Here is a 13,664-nt window from a genome sequence, read left to right on the forward strand (position 1 = left end):
TTGTCCACATCCAACTAGATGAATAGCAGACTGGTATGCACACCCCACATCAGTTACATGATCCTCAAACATTTTGAAAACATTCTCACACTTTCACACACGATAATATTAGATACATACAGATACAGGGTACATACCTTTCACCCTGGTGTGGGTTGGAAGGTTGGGGGGGAGGGGGGAGGTGGCATGGAAAGGGTATCTGGCCACAATTTACCACTAATACTGCCAAATCCACATTAACATGCTGAGACTGTGATAGCAGGGGATAAAGACTAAGAAAAAGAAAAAGTAAAATGTATCAAAGTTGTGAGGTAAAAGTTTGTGCCCACTGCCAGAAGAAAATTCACTCCAGATTTAATGTTGCAACAGTGCATATGGAGTACATGAAATGATCACATTTACAGATCAATACTGCAAATGCTTCTCAGCTAGCATGTATCGACCCATGCCAAAACACACACATTAGTATGTGGTGTAGCCCTCACTGGTGACAATGCAGGCACTGACTATAGCGTTCAGTCGATAGTACAGATGGCAAAAACTGTCCTGAGATAAATTATGTCACACATGCTCAATCTGTTCAGATAGTTATGTAAGAGTTGTTGGTTGACAAGTTGCACGAGTCACTTCTCATCCCATGTTCCCACATGTGCTCGGTTGGAGACAAACTCGTAGAACATGGTGGCCCGGGAAGTCACTGTTCATCTTTCTGAGAACACTGAGTTTTGTGGGCAGTGTGTGGGTCAACACTGTACTGTTGGAACAGTACATTACCTTCCAGTTGCAAGAATGCAAAAATAACGGGTGTAACATCATTCTGTATGTACCAAGTGCAGAAACACCACAGACGAATGAGAGTTGTAGTTTATCGCCTGGGGTGGGGCCACTGTATCTTGGACTAATGCACTCTACAAGAGAGTGCTCACCAGATTTATGTCATTTGCTGATACGACCATCACTTGTCTGCGAGCGGAATCTGCTTTCATCACTTACGACCATGGCGTGCCATGCCATCCTCAAAGAGATCCTCTGATGGCACCACTCGAACCATGCATGTCAGTGCTGAGGCACGATTGGAAGACGGGATAGATGTGTGCACGTCCGTAACGCAACTGGCAATAACTGCTTCACAACAGTTTGTGTTGACACATCTGGGCCTCACAAGACCTTTTATCTGTGCTGTGGTAGCCGTACGATCTGCAACTGCTGCCCTTTCAGTACAACAATCCTAGTGAGCATCTGTGCTGTGTGGATGTCCAGAACCTCGACTACGTGTGTGAGAATGTTCACGTGACTACTGATACTAGCAATGTTGCATAACTGACGCAGCACATCCAACTTGTGTGGCAATTCCCCCGAAAGGACCATCCTGCCACTCGGAAGCCCACAATTTTACCCCTTTTTAAACTCACTCGTTGGCTATAAGAATCACGAGTGTGCCTTCCTGGCATGGTTGCCTGCTTGCTTCACATGTCTGCATCACACTGGCTGTGAGCATTTCCTAATAAAGGGTAGACACATATAGCACTCTGATAGCTATGCCATTACACTATCTGTTGGCGGATGACACTGAAACCATTGCCAGTACATCTACTATTCCCAGGTGACATGTGTTGTCATCAGAACAAAATTGACATTGAGTTTCCAGGTGTACAATATAAGCTGTATCAGCAGAAACATGTGACTAAAAAGATGCTAGCCTTACATTATTCTTGCACATTATCATTATCTTTGATGTTAATATGACAAGAAACATGAAAAATGCAATATTGAAAGTGAAGTTCATGGGAGAGATCTATGAACCGTTCAAAGTAAAGACAGGAGTGAGGCATGAGGATGGCCATCACCCACTCTATTTAACTCAGTTTTGGAGAAAATAATCAGGACATGGGACAAAAGAGACAGATGGGTGAAGACTGAACTGTCGCCCTCCAAGTGCCGTGCCAAACAAAGACTGCACTCTACGTGTAGTCAGATCATGTCACACACCACACCATGACTTTCGAAATATATATGCACATGTAGATAAAATGTCTGGCCTTTGCTGATGATATAGCCATCATAACAAATAACAGAAAAGAAGACAAAAAAGCTCTACAAACTCTTTATCAAATCTCAATCAAAACGGGACTACAAATCTTACATGAAAAAAACTTGTACATTGACACAATGTAAAGAGACAGACATCCACTGGTAACAAAGTATGGGAAGATATCACATGAAGAAAGTTTCCAGTGCCTGGAAGAGATTACACAGAAAATAAGACTGAACTCAACATCCAATGAAAAAAGAATCACAAAACTACATAAGGTATTCAGACTTATATGGAACAATTATAACAAAAGAAGTTTTTCCATCAATGCCAAATTAAGACACTGTAGTACAGTAGTTACCACAGGCCTTGTACACCTCAGAACAACAGCCATGAAGGGAAGAACAAAAATCAAAGAGATGGAAAAACAGAAGGAAAGATCTACAGGCCAGTTCAGAGAGAGGGGATCTGGATAAACATATTGACAAAAGAACTGTACAAATACAAACAGAGGATTAAAACAGCACCAGGTAAAGAAGGACAAGGTTCTAGAGACACATACAAATTATGCACAAAAACAGACTTACCAAGAATATTTTTTATATAGTTATGACTAATAAAGTGAAAACCAACTGGGTATAGGAAACCATGGAGGACCTCAAGAAACAAAACATCTCCACAGAAGACATCACAGACAGGAAAAAATACAGAGTAAAAAACTGGAAAACAGAAATTTCAGCAGATATTGAAAGAGAAGAAAATGGGGAAGAACGGTACAGAAGAGAGGAAGAGGAATCACAATGAATATATGAGAAGTTTTTGAAAGACAAATGAAATAGACAGAAAAAAAGCCTTGAAAATTGATGGTGCTCTCCTTAAGGGGGTATTAATTAACAATAATTCAATATAATAATAATAATAATAATAATAACAATAACAATAATAAGAAGAACTAAAAGAAAAATATAGACAAAGACTAACAGAAATACTGAAAACAGAATTGACAGCAAGAAACAAGACAAAAGCTATAAATACTTATGCCATACCAATATTGACCTACTCATTTGGAGTAGTGAAATGGAGTAACACAGACCTAGAAGCACTCAATACACTTACACGATCACAATGCCACAAATATAGAATACATCACATACATTCAGCAACAGAAAGATTCACATTAAGCAGAAAGAAAGCAGGAAGGGGATTTATCGACAGAAAAAAACTACATTATGGACAGGTAGACAATTTAAGAAAATTCTTTCTAGAATGAGCAGAAACTAGCAAAATACACAAAGCAATCACTCATATAAATACATCGGCTACACCACTGCAACTTCATAACCACTTCTACAACCCTTTAGATCACATAACATCAACAGATACGAAGAAAGTAAATTGGAAAAAGAAAACACTTCATGGCAAGCACCCGTATCATCTAACACAGCCACACATCGATCAAGACGCATCCAACACATGGCTAAGAAAAGGCAATATATACAGTGAGACAGAAGGATTCATGATTGCAATACAGGATCAAACAATAAACACCAGGTATTACAGCAAGATATTATTAAAGATCCCAATACCACAACGGATAAATGCAGACTTTGTAAACAACAAATAGAAACAGTAGATCACATCACAAGCAGATGTACAATACTAGCAAATACAGAATACCCCAGAAGACATGACAATGTCGTAAAAATAATACATCAACAGCTTGCCTTACAACATAAACTTTTAAAACAACATGTTCCTACATACAAGTATACACCACAAAATGTACTGGAGAATGATGAATACAAATTATACTGGAACAGAACCATTATAACAGATAAAACAACGCCACATAACAAACCTGACATCATACTCACCAATAAAAAGAAGAAATTAACACAACTAATCGAAATATCCATACCCAATACAACAAATATACAAAAGAAAATAGGAGAAAAAATTGAAAAATACATCCAACTGGCTGAGGAAGTCAAAGACATGTGGCATCAGGATAAAGTTGACATTATACCAATTATACTATCAACTACAGGAGTCATACCACACAATATCCACCAGTACATCAATGCAATACAGCTACATCCAAACATATATATACAACTACAGAAATCAGTAATTATTGATACATGTTCAATTACCCGAAAGTTCCTAAATGCAATATAACACATACCATACAGTTGAAAGAAAGTGACGCTTTATCAAGGTCCACGTCACTTTCCATTTTTAACCAGACTTAACGTCTGAGGAAGTAAAGAATAACAATAATAATAATGACACTGTCTCTGTCTCAAGAAATTGATCTTCGAAGATCAGCTGAAGTTATCTCCCATGTCTTACTCTGCCTCTGTCCATGTGAATAACAGTAAAATTTAGGCTTATTTGGGAAAACAGCATCAAAGAAATTGTTTATTACAAATGGAACAACAGTATTATAGATTGCACATGACAAAGATTTACTGTCACAAATTGATGTTATCACCACTCTTGATAAATCCTGTTAATACAGTACAATAAAAATAACAACACCCGATAAATCTCTGTACACACGCCACACTACCACAAGCAAAAACTACATGGAGTGGAAACAGGGAGATACTACGATGCAAAATTGTTTCCATCTTATGACCTTTTTGTTGTTGCTGTGGTAGTCTGAAGATTGGATTGCTGCAGCTCTCAATACTAATCTATCCTGTGCAAGCCTCATCACCTCCACCTCTACATATCTATTACAACACCCACCCGTTTAAACCTGCTAGTTGTCGTGAAGTCTTGATCTATTTCTACAGTTTTTATACCCCTTCCCTTCCAACACACACACACACACACACACACACACACACACACACACACACACACACACTAGCCACCAAGGAAGAGCCTACAGCTTTGATTCAACCCCCTCCCCCCCCCCCCCCCCCCCCCCCAGTCGTACCCTCATACCTCCCTAACTATGCTTTGTTCGATACTCCATCTTCCACAATCGCAACGAATTCCTCCATCCTCCATGAGATATATACATCCTAAGCACCAATCCTGTAAAACTGTTGTCAACCTTTCTGCCACAACTCTTAGCCCTGCAGACGTCTTGGTACTTTCTAAAGGCCTCACCTTTAGCCCAAAACCTAAATTCAAGTGTGCTGGACTTGTAAAGGACCTTCTTTCCTTACCTAATCTCTGCAGCTGAAATTTCTTCAATGTGCGTTATGGAGGTATGAGGGTATGACTGGATGAGGCGGGGGGGGGGGGGGGTTGAATCAAAGCTGTAGGCTCTTCCTTGGTGGCTAGTGTGTGTGTGTTGGAAGGGAAGGGGTATAAAAACTGTTGAAATAGATCAAGACTATGCTCCAGACTGAATGCGGAAAGGCATAATCAGTCTTAAATGATGATGATGATGCATCCCACTAATAACAGCCAACAAAAACCTCACATAGAACCTTGCTTAAAACAGTTCCGGCCTCCCTCCCACCCTGAACCTCCCATTCCAGCCAGTCATCTCTTGATTATCTTTCAGGAATTCATCACTTCTAACCCGGCCTTACTTTCCTTTCCTAAATCCTCCCTAGTGAGACCAACATCACTCCTATCTAACACACAGCTACCCATATCCTTAAAATCAATCCGTGCCTTATCATCTTTCCTACAGATAAAAGCTTCATCACAGTGTTCATGAATCATAGTGACTATGTGGCTGAGAGTCTTCACCAACTTTCTAACACCTCTGCATACAAACCTTACAACCATGATCACATCCGTGAATTCCAACAAGACTCCAGCAGCTCTCCAAGACCTTAAGTCCATCCCATAACCTGACTCCTGGATCTATCTCCCTCCTCACACCACTCCTTCCTTTTTACCTATTCGCCAACCCAACTACACAGGTCTCTCCACTTGCCCAACTGTGGCTGGGTACAATCCTCCCACTGAAGATCACATGCAAACCATTGTCTGTAACCTCCCATCCTACAGTGAAGACAATGCTTACTTCCTTCACCGCCTTTCTGCAGTTCCTGTTTTGCTACCACATGACTCCTTGCTGGTTACTATGGATGCAACATCATTTTACAACATCCCCCATGCCCATGGCCTCACTTTCCAAACATCCTCCTGATACCAAACCCACCACCTCTTTCCAAATCCCCTTCCCCAAACACATCCTGACTCACAATTATTTCACTTTCGAAGACCAAGTCACAGGGTGAAATGCCTAAAGCTCGCACCACAAGTATGAAGTGCTATTGATTTGCGGATTTGACTGAATGGATTGGTAGACAGGGACTCATTACTGTTACCCAATCAACAGATTGTAAAAATCCTTTCTTGTGCAGATGTACACTTTTTAAATGAAACTGTGCTTACTGACATTAACAAACTAAAAATATGGTAAATCAGAATGTCAGTGGGGTTTGTTGCAGGATTCTAGTACAGGTTGTCAATGAGATACAGTATTTTTAAAAGTTTCCACACCAATACTAGTTTGTGCCACTCAATCTGGGTAGTTGCTAGGTATGATGTTGTTTGCTTACAGTGTGTTTGTGTGTGTGTGGGGGTAGTTGCTAGGTATGATGTTGTTTGCTTACAGTGTGTTTGTGTGTGTGGGTAGTTGCTAGGCAACCTCTTCAACCAGTTATGTGGAAGTCATAGCCTAACTCTTAGTAACATAACAGATGAAACAAGTAGTTGATCCACATGTTACCTCTTGCACAATCGCATGTGGAAATCGCATTAATCGGGCAAGTGTCCTATGCATTCTCCATTGATATAGGTGTATCCCTTTCTATAAAGAGCTGCATGGAATTGATCAAGAGAATTGTGTTAACTTCCATACATGGGCATTAAGACAGGATACTCCAGATGTATCATGTATCTTGTTTAGCGGTGAAGGAAATTTTAACAATCGTGGCCTCGTAAAGTGCTGAAATAAGCACAATTGGTCTGTTAACAATTGTCTTTGGCTGTGGCAGGTGGAATCTCAGCATCCTTGGAGTGTAAACGTGTGGTGTGAGGCAGTGAACCATCAGCTCATAGGCCCGTTTTTCTTAGAAAGAACACTGAATGCGCACAAGTATCACAGCCTCCTAACAAATCATCTTCCACGGATGCTAGAAGAGATTCCTCTGCAGACTAGGAGCAACTTGTGGTACCAATATGATGGCTGTACAACCCACAGTGCACGAAGTACAACATGGCTTCACAAACTGTTTACAAATCATTAGATTGGATGCAGAGGACCTGTATCTCGGTTGATCCATTCGCCAAATTTCATGCCTGGAGACTTTTTTTCTATGGGGAAAGCTGAAAGACTGTCTACAAGGTCATACCAACTACATCTGATGATATGCAATGATGTATTACTGCAGCCTGTCAGATTGTCCCTGCTGAAATACTGGTATGTGTGCAGTAGTCTTTCCATACCAGAATGGGAGCATATACTGGTGCTGCCAGTGGTCATTTTGAACACAGCCTGTGATGGTCAATTGTCTCATTACTGGTCACAATCCACATAACTAGTGTGTGGACTTGGACTGTTCTTTGGTTTGTGCTACCGCAGCTAATGTACAAGTGTTGGTGTGGGAACTTTACAGCTAATGTACAAGTGTTGGCGTGGGACCTTTTCAAAATATGATATCTCATGAATGGCTCACACTAGACTCCTGCAACAAACACCGCTGATAGACTAATTTACCCTACTTTTAGTTAATACCGATAGGCATAGTTTCATTTAAAAAAGTTTATGTTTGCACAAAAAATGCACTTTCTAATATCACTACAACCTGTTGGTTGGTTACTAGCATAAGCCCCCAACTACCAATCCATTCTGTGAAAACCACACATCAATAGCACTTTCCATTTCTGCAATGTTTGTGGTGCAGGTTTTAAGTGATTATCCCTGTATAAACAAATCTGTAGTACTGCCATGGGTACTCGCATGGTGCCATCCTATACCAGCTTTTATATTGGCCGTCAGGAGAAGTCCTTCCTATCCTGTCAACACCTAAAACCCATTGTCTGATTCAGAGTAATTGAGACATTTTCATGATCTGGACTCATGGTATAGACTGCTTCTTCCATAATTTAAAAACCTACTCCCAAATCATCTTAACCTGATTATTCTCAACTCAATGCGCCATATCACTAGACATCGATATCCATAAATACATGTCAAGTGGACCAACCACCAACAGTACCTCCCTCCACTTTGACAGCCGTCACCCATTCCATGTCAAAAAGGCTCTTCCATGCAGCCTTGTCACACGTGGACTCACTATCCCCAGTGGAAAGCAGGAGTTGTCTAAATATGGCAATAGCACTACCAGAGCCACAGTATCCTATCCGTCTCATTCATAAATAGATCTCCCGTGCCATCTCCTCATTTCACACCTGTAACCCTGCTAACCAGACAATGGTCAGCACTCATCTAATCACCCAGGCCTTGAAAAGCTCAACCACATCCTTCACTGGGGCTTTGGCTATCTCAGATGGGGTATACTGTACTCAAGATACTACCCTATTCCTGCAAAGTAATGTTCCACTGCCCACACAATCTAGAGAACATCCTTGTCCGCCCCTAATCCTGTGAGTGACCCAGGTGCAAGACCTGTCCCACAGATCCACCCACCACCTCCTACAGCAGTCCAGTCGCAGGAATCTCCCACCATATAAAAGGCACGATCATGTGCAAAAGCAACCTGTTAAAAATCAGCTATGCTGCAATTACCATACAATTTTCCATGTAGGGATGACAAGTAACCAACTGTTCACTCGCAGTAATGTCCAGCACCAAACTGTGGCAAACCACAGACTTGACATTGCAGTTGCCAAGAGGCTGTACACCACTTCAACAACTGCTTCACTAGACATACCATTTGGATATTCCCTTCCAGTGCAAGTTTCTCTGACCTACGCAGGTGGAAATTGTCTCTCCAGCACATCTAGTGCCATCCACCTGACCTAAACCTCTGCTAATTTGTTTCCCACTGTATCACTTCACCTTTTCCCTTCTCTCTTCTGTACCCACCAATCTTTTCCCATTCAGACAATGTACTGTCTTCTCCAATCACTCTGCCCCCCCCTCCCCCCCACCCCCCCCCAACCCCCCCACCCCACCCCGTGCAGCTACTGCGGGTGTGTACATTTGGGTTTTTGTGTGGTTTCCAAACTAAACCATGTGCATTTTAGATATGTTAGATCCATATACTTTACCTGAAACTAATTCTCTGAGGTACTGAGACTACTGCTTCCTGGCTCTATTTTCAGCTAACACAGAAGTATTGTCTACAAACAAAAGTGTATGGGACAGGATATTTACCAGTGAATCATTCACACGGGACACCAAAAAGACTGTTGTGTGGCATGTAGACAACCCCCGAGATGGTCCACCAAGGCAGTGTGACTGCAGGAGCATACAGCAAAAACTCTACACAAAAGATGGTCCAGTACTTCTCAGAGCTTACAGTCAAAAATTATCAGGCAAGGTGTCCATATTATGCAAATTAACGTAGGATTAACAAGTGACAAATGCAGTTACCAAAGCAAATTAGATGATGAGCATGCCGTCAGTATTATAGCTCTATAGGAAATGCATTTAGGTGATAATTCAGAAGCTACATGCAAGATTACGCAATATAAAGCAATATCAATACTCCTCTCAATTGTTAGGTGCTACCACAATAAATGAAAAAAGAAACAGCTCTTGGATTATGCTGGCTTAAGCTGTCAGAAAATTAGTGATGTAGAAGTAATTAGAATAAAACTCAAAGGCCTGGTTATTACATCAGTCCACAAATCACCTAACGGAAAGTGTCTGACACTAGTCTTACACACAGCAACTAGACAGCACGTATATGTTTAAGATTTTAATTCCAAAACACAACCCGGAGATACATGAATAGAGACAACACACAAGAAATTATCTAAGTTTGATGCCAAGGAATTTAAAACGTTTTGGGCAGGCAGATGGAAACTGATACAAAACCTTACCCATCCATCTTTTCCACTGATGAGAACAAATTACCACTGAATCACTCAATAGTAGTACTGAAACATTTTTCAAGGAGTGTACATTGGCTCACAAAAGTTATCATTGGTGCTGAAATATCAGTTACAAAATACATTGATAAACCCACATGGAAATTTGAAAAAGCTAACTCGATACAATACACCCAGGAAGTGGCGTCGAGTATGCAAGCAGTAGTAAATCGTGCCATAGAAAATCGTATTACATTTAGTTTAAAGTGCATAATCTGCCAAAACAGTATTCATAGCGGTATTTGTTTGTGCTCTTTTTCACATATATGGATCCATCTATCGTGTATGAACAACAGAAAAGTGATAAATCCGAATTGTGTATGTGGCTTTGTTAAGTGCAGTGGTCGAAAAAGTGCAGTAAAGATGTATAATGCTGGTACTGAAGAACTCATCTCTGATGTGCTGAAAGAAGAACTCGCAATAGCTAAAAAATATATGAATGACATCGAATCGTTAATTAATTCTTTGAATGTCGATTTTAATCCTTTTGTGAAAAATGTACAAAGTGAAAACTACAACACTCTCAAAGAAACCGTTACTGAAATTCAAAGTGCTCCAATATCTGCTATAGTTACGAAAAACTCGTTTGCGCCCATTGCACAAGAGAAACACCGACAAATGAAATTATTGAGAGAAGACGAGACAAAACCAAAAGTTTATATCTTTGCAGACAGCCATGGACGAGATTTAGCCACTATTCTTACGAATATGCAATCTAAATTTTCCGTTACTGCCACAGTAAAACCCGGGGCTCCTTTCCAGCAAATAATTAAAGATTTAAGCCCTCAACCAAACGATGTTTGTGTAATTATTGCTGGAGCTAACGATGTTTATAAAAATGAGTCGAAAAATGCAATCACAGCATTGCGAAATGCACTGGAAAGAATCTCGCCAAGAAAAACAATCATCGTTAGCATCCCATATAGACATGACCTAATAAACAGTTCATGTGTAAATAATGAAATCAAATTCACAAACAGAATGTTTCAAAAGGTATGCAAAGCATTCAAGGACGTGAAGTTTTTGGACAGTAATTCCGAAGAGAGAAACCATTTTACTCGGCATGGAATGCACAGGAACTGGCTAGGAAAACGTGTACTCGCTAAAGCATTATTAGCAGAAACATTCAAACTATTTGAAAACACCACTCCTCCAATCATTCTAAAAGCACCTGTGCCCATTGAAACTGTACCATTGGAAGAAATACATACAGTGTCGTCAAAATACTCCTTCAAACCTAATGGAACAGCTGAAGGGAAGACTTCATATGCAGCAGCACCTGTATGTGAATCAACACAAACAGGTCTTTTATACAAAAGCAAGACAGCACCAGCAGTTACAACTCAAGTGGGAAACGTTAGTCCACCGCCAACTTGTGAAGCAGCAGCATTTAAGGAGGAAGAACAGTCATCAATAGCAGAAACAGCAACACCAACCCCCACAGGATCAAGTGTACAAGCCGACAGTGTAGAAACCTCACCAACAGGAGATCCACCCTCTATGGCAAAAAGGAGCACAGTAGTGACTGCAGCTGCTCCACATAGGATGTGCCTGAGATCAAGAAAGTCCTCAGCTGCAAATGGGGATTTTTTATGGTACTGGGGCAGAAGGGGGAAGGTTCCAATCAGAATGTAAGTAATGTAGTTAATAACAACAAATGTGGGTGTTACCAGCACAACAGCTCCCTCTTCCCTGCAGAAAACTGTTCCTGTAATACTGGTATGTCAAAAGTAATAAAACTCAGTCCTAGCAATGGTAACACCACAACTAATCATGTAATTAAAAATGAGCTCAAAATTTTTCACCAAAATATTCAAAGCCTGCTCTGTAAGTTAGACCAATTTATTGTAAATATTGATGAACCAACAGGCGCAAATTGTGCTCATATTCTCTGTCTGACAGAACACCATATCACTTTTGGCATTGAAATGCTCAATATACCAAATTATGGTTTAGCTACCTCATTTTGTAGAAAGCATAAGTGCAAAGGTGGGGCAGTTATTTATGTGAAAAACAGCCTGTCCTTTGATACAATAGATGTAGAGAAAAATTGTGTAGAGAAAGACTTTGAGGCATGTGTCACAGAAATAGTAGAAGGTAACAAGAAACTGGTAATCGTAGCAGTATACAGGGCTCCATCTCGTAATTTTAAAGTATTCATGAAACAATTAGATTCTGTGCTATTGTATCTCACAAGAAAAAATAGGGACATTATAGTGACTGGAGATTTTAATATAGATTTCCTAGGAAGCTCATCTTCTAAGACAGAGTTTGCAAACTTAATGCATACCCACAACCTTGTCTCCACTGTCAGTTTTCCCACAAGAACTACTGCCACTTCCAGCACTCTAATAGACAATATCTTTGTAGATATGAGTAAAACTAATCACATCAAAGTTGAAAAAGTCATAAATGGACTCTCTGATCATGATGGGCAAATACTCACAATTGACAACGTTAATACAAATCAGAACAAAGCTAGTGCACAGTGGAAAACCATTAGAAACATGAATGAGGAAAATATCCAAAAATTCAAATTATGCATTCGGGAGACTGACTGGAGGTATGTTTATCTTGCAAATGATGTTAATACAAAATATAATTTATTTACTGATGAATTATCAGATATATTTGAAAATGTCTTTCCAAAAAAGGTCTGTAGACTACAGAACAGGCAATTAAGCAAAAAACCATGGCTCACCAAGGGCATAAAAATATCATGCCAGAGAAAAAGGGAACTGTATATAATATCTAGACAATCCAATAATCCCCTGCAGATGAAATATTATAGGACATACTGCAAAATCTTAACTAAAGTCATTAAAAAATCTAAAAGTATGTGCATGCAATCTAAAATTAACTGTTCAAACAATAAAATCAGAACAATTTGGAATGTAATAAAGAGGGAAACAGGTACTTCACCATCTGACAATGAAAAATCTGCTGTCCTAAAAATTAACGATTTGGAAATAACTGATAGTAAACAGATAGCAGACACATTTAACAACCACTTTCTAAGTTTCACCTCTCAAATAGGTTCAGTGGTGACCTAAGAGAAGCTTTAGATATTCTGAAACTTAACCTCCCACAATGTTTTAATGATATAAATGTAACACCCATAACTGTTAATGAAATAAAAAAAATAATTCACTCATTGAAAAGTAAAGGATCTTCAGGTATAGATAACATCTCTAATAAACTGTTGAAAGCCTGCAGTAATGATGTAAGTGTAGTACTTGCTCACATTTGCAACATGTCTCTTTATGAGGGAGTTGTTCCAGAGAGAATGAAATATGCCACTGTGAGACCTCTTTTCAAGTCTGGCGATGCTACAGATGTAAAAAATTATCGTCCTGTCTCTCTCTTAACAACATTCTCAAAGGTTCTTGAAAAGGCAGTGTATAACAGGATTGTGGCACATCTTGATAAACTTAATATTATTAACCACAGACAGTTTGGTTTTCAAAAAGGGGTTTCCACAGAGTGTGCCATATATTCACTCACAAATGATGTCTTGGAGTCTATTAATAGTAAGAAGTCACCAGTTAGTGTCTTCTGTGATATTTCCAAGGCCTTTGATTGTGTAAACCAC

At 39.8% G+C, this 13,664-nt stretch overlaps 1 protein-coding gene across 1 annotated transcript in view; it reads right to left on the reverse strand.

Annotated features, from left to right (window-relative positions):
* Positions 1–13,664, reverse strand: part of LOC124605170 — a 102,223-nt gene that overhangs the window by 20,469 nt on the left and 68,090 nt on the right. The window contains exons 8-9 of the mRNA XM_047136681.1: positions 11,446–11,645; positions 4,385–4,541 (exon numbers count right to left, since the gene is read on the reverse strand). Coding sequence (XP_046992637.1) covers positions 4,385–4,541; positions 11,446–11,645 — 357 coding nt within the window. The remainder of the gene's footprint in view (positions 1–4,384; positions 4,542–11,445; positions 11,646–13,664) is intronic.

Source organism: Schistocerca americana, chromosome 3 (assembly GCF_021461395.2).
Source record: "Schistocerca americana isolate TAMUIC-IGC-003095 chromosome 3, iqSchAmer2.1, whole genome shotgun sequence".
Taxonomy (NCBI): domain Eukaryota; kingdom Metazoa; phylum Arthropoda; class Insecta; order Orthoptera; family Acrididae; genus Schistocerca; species Schistocerca americana.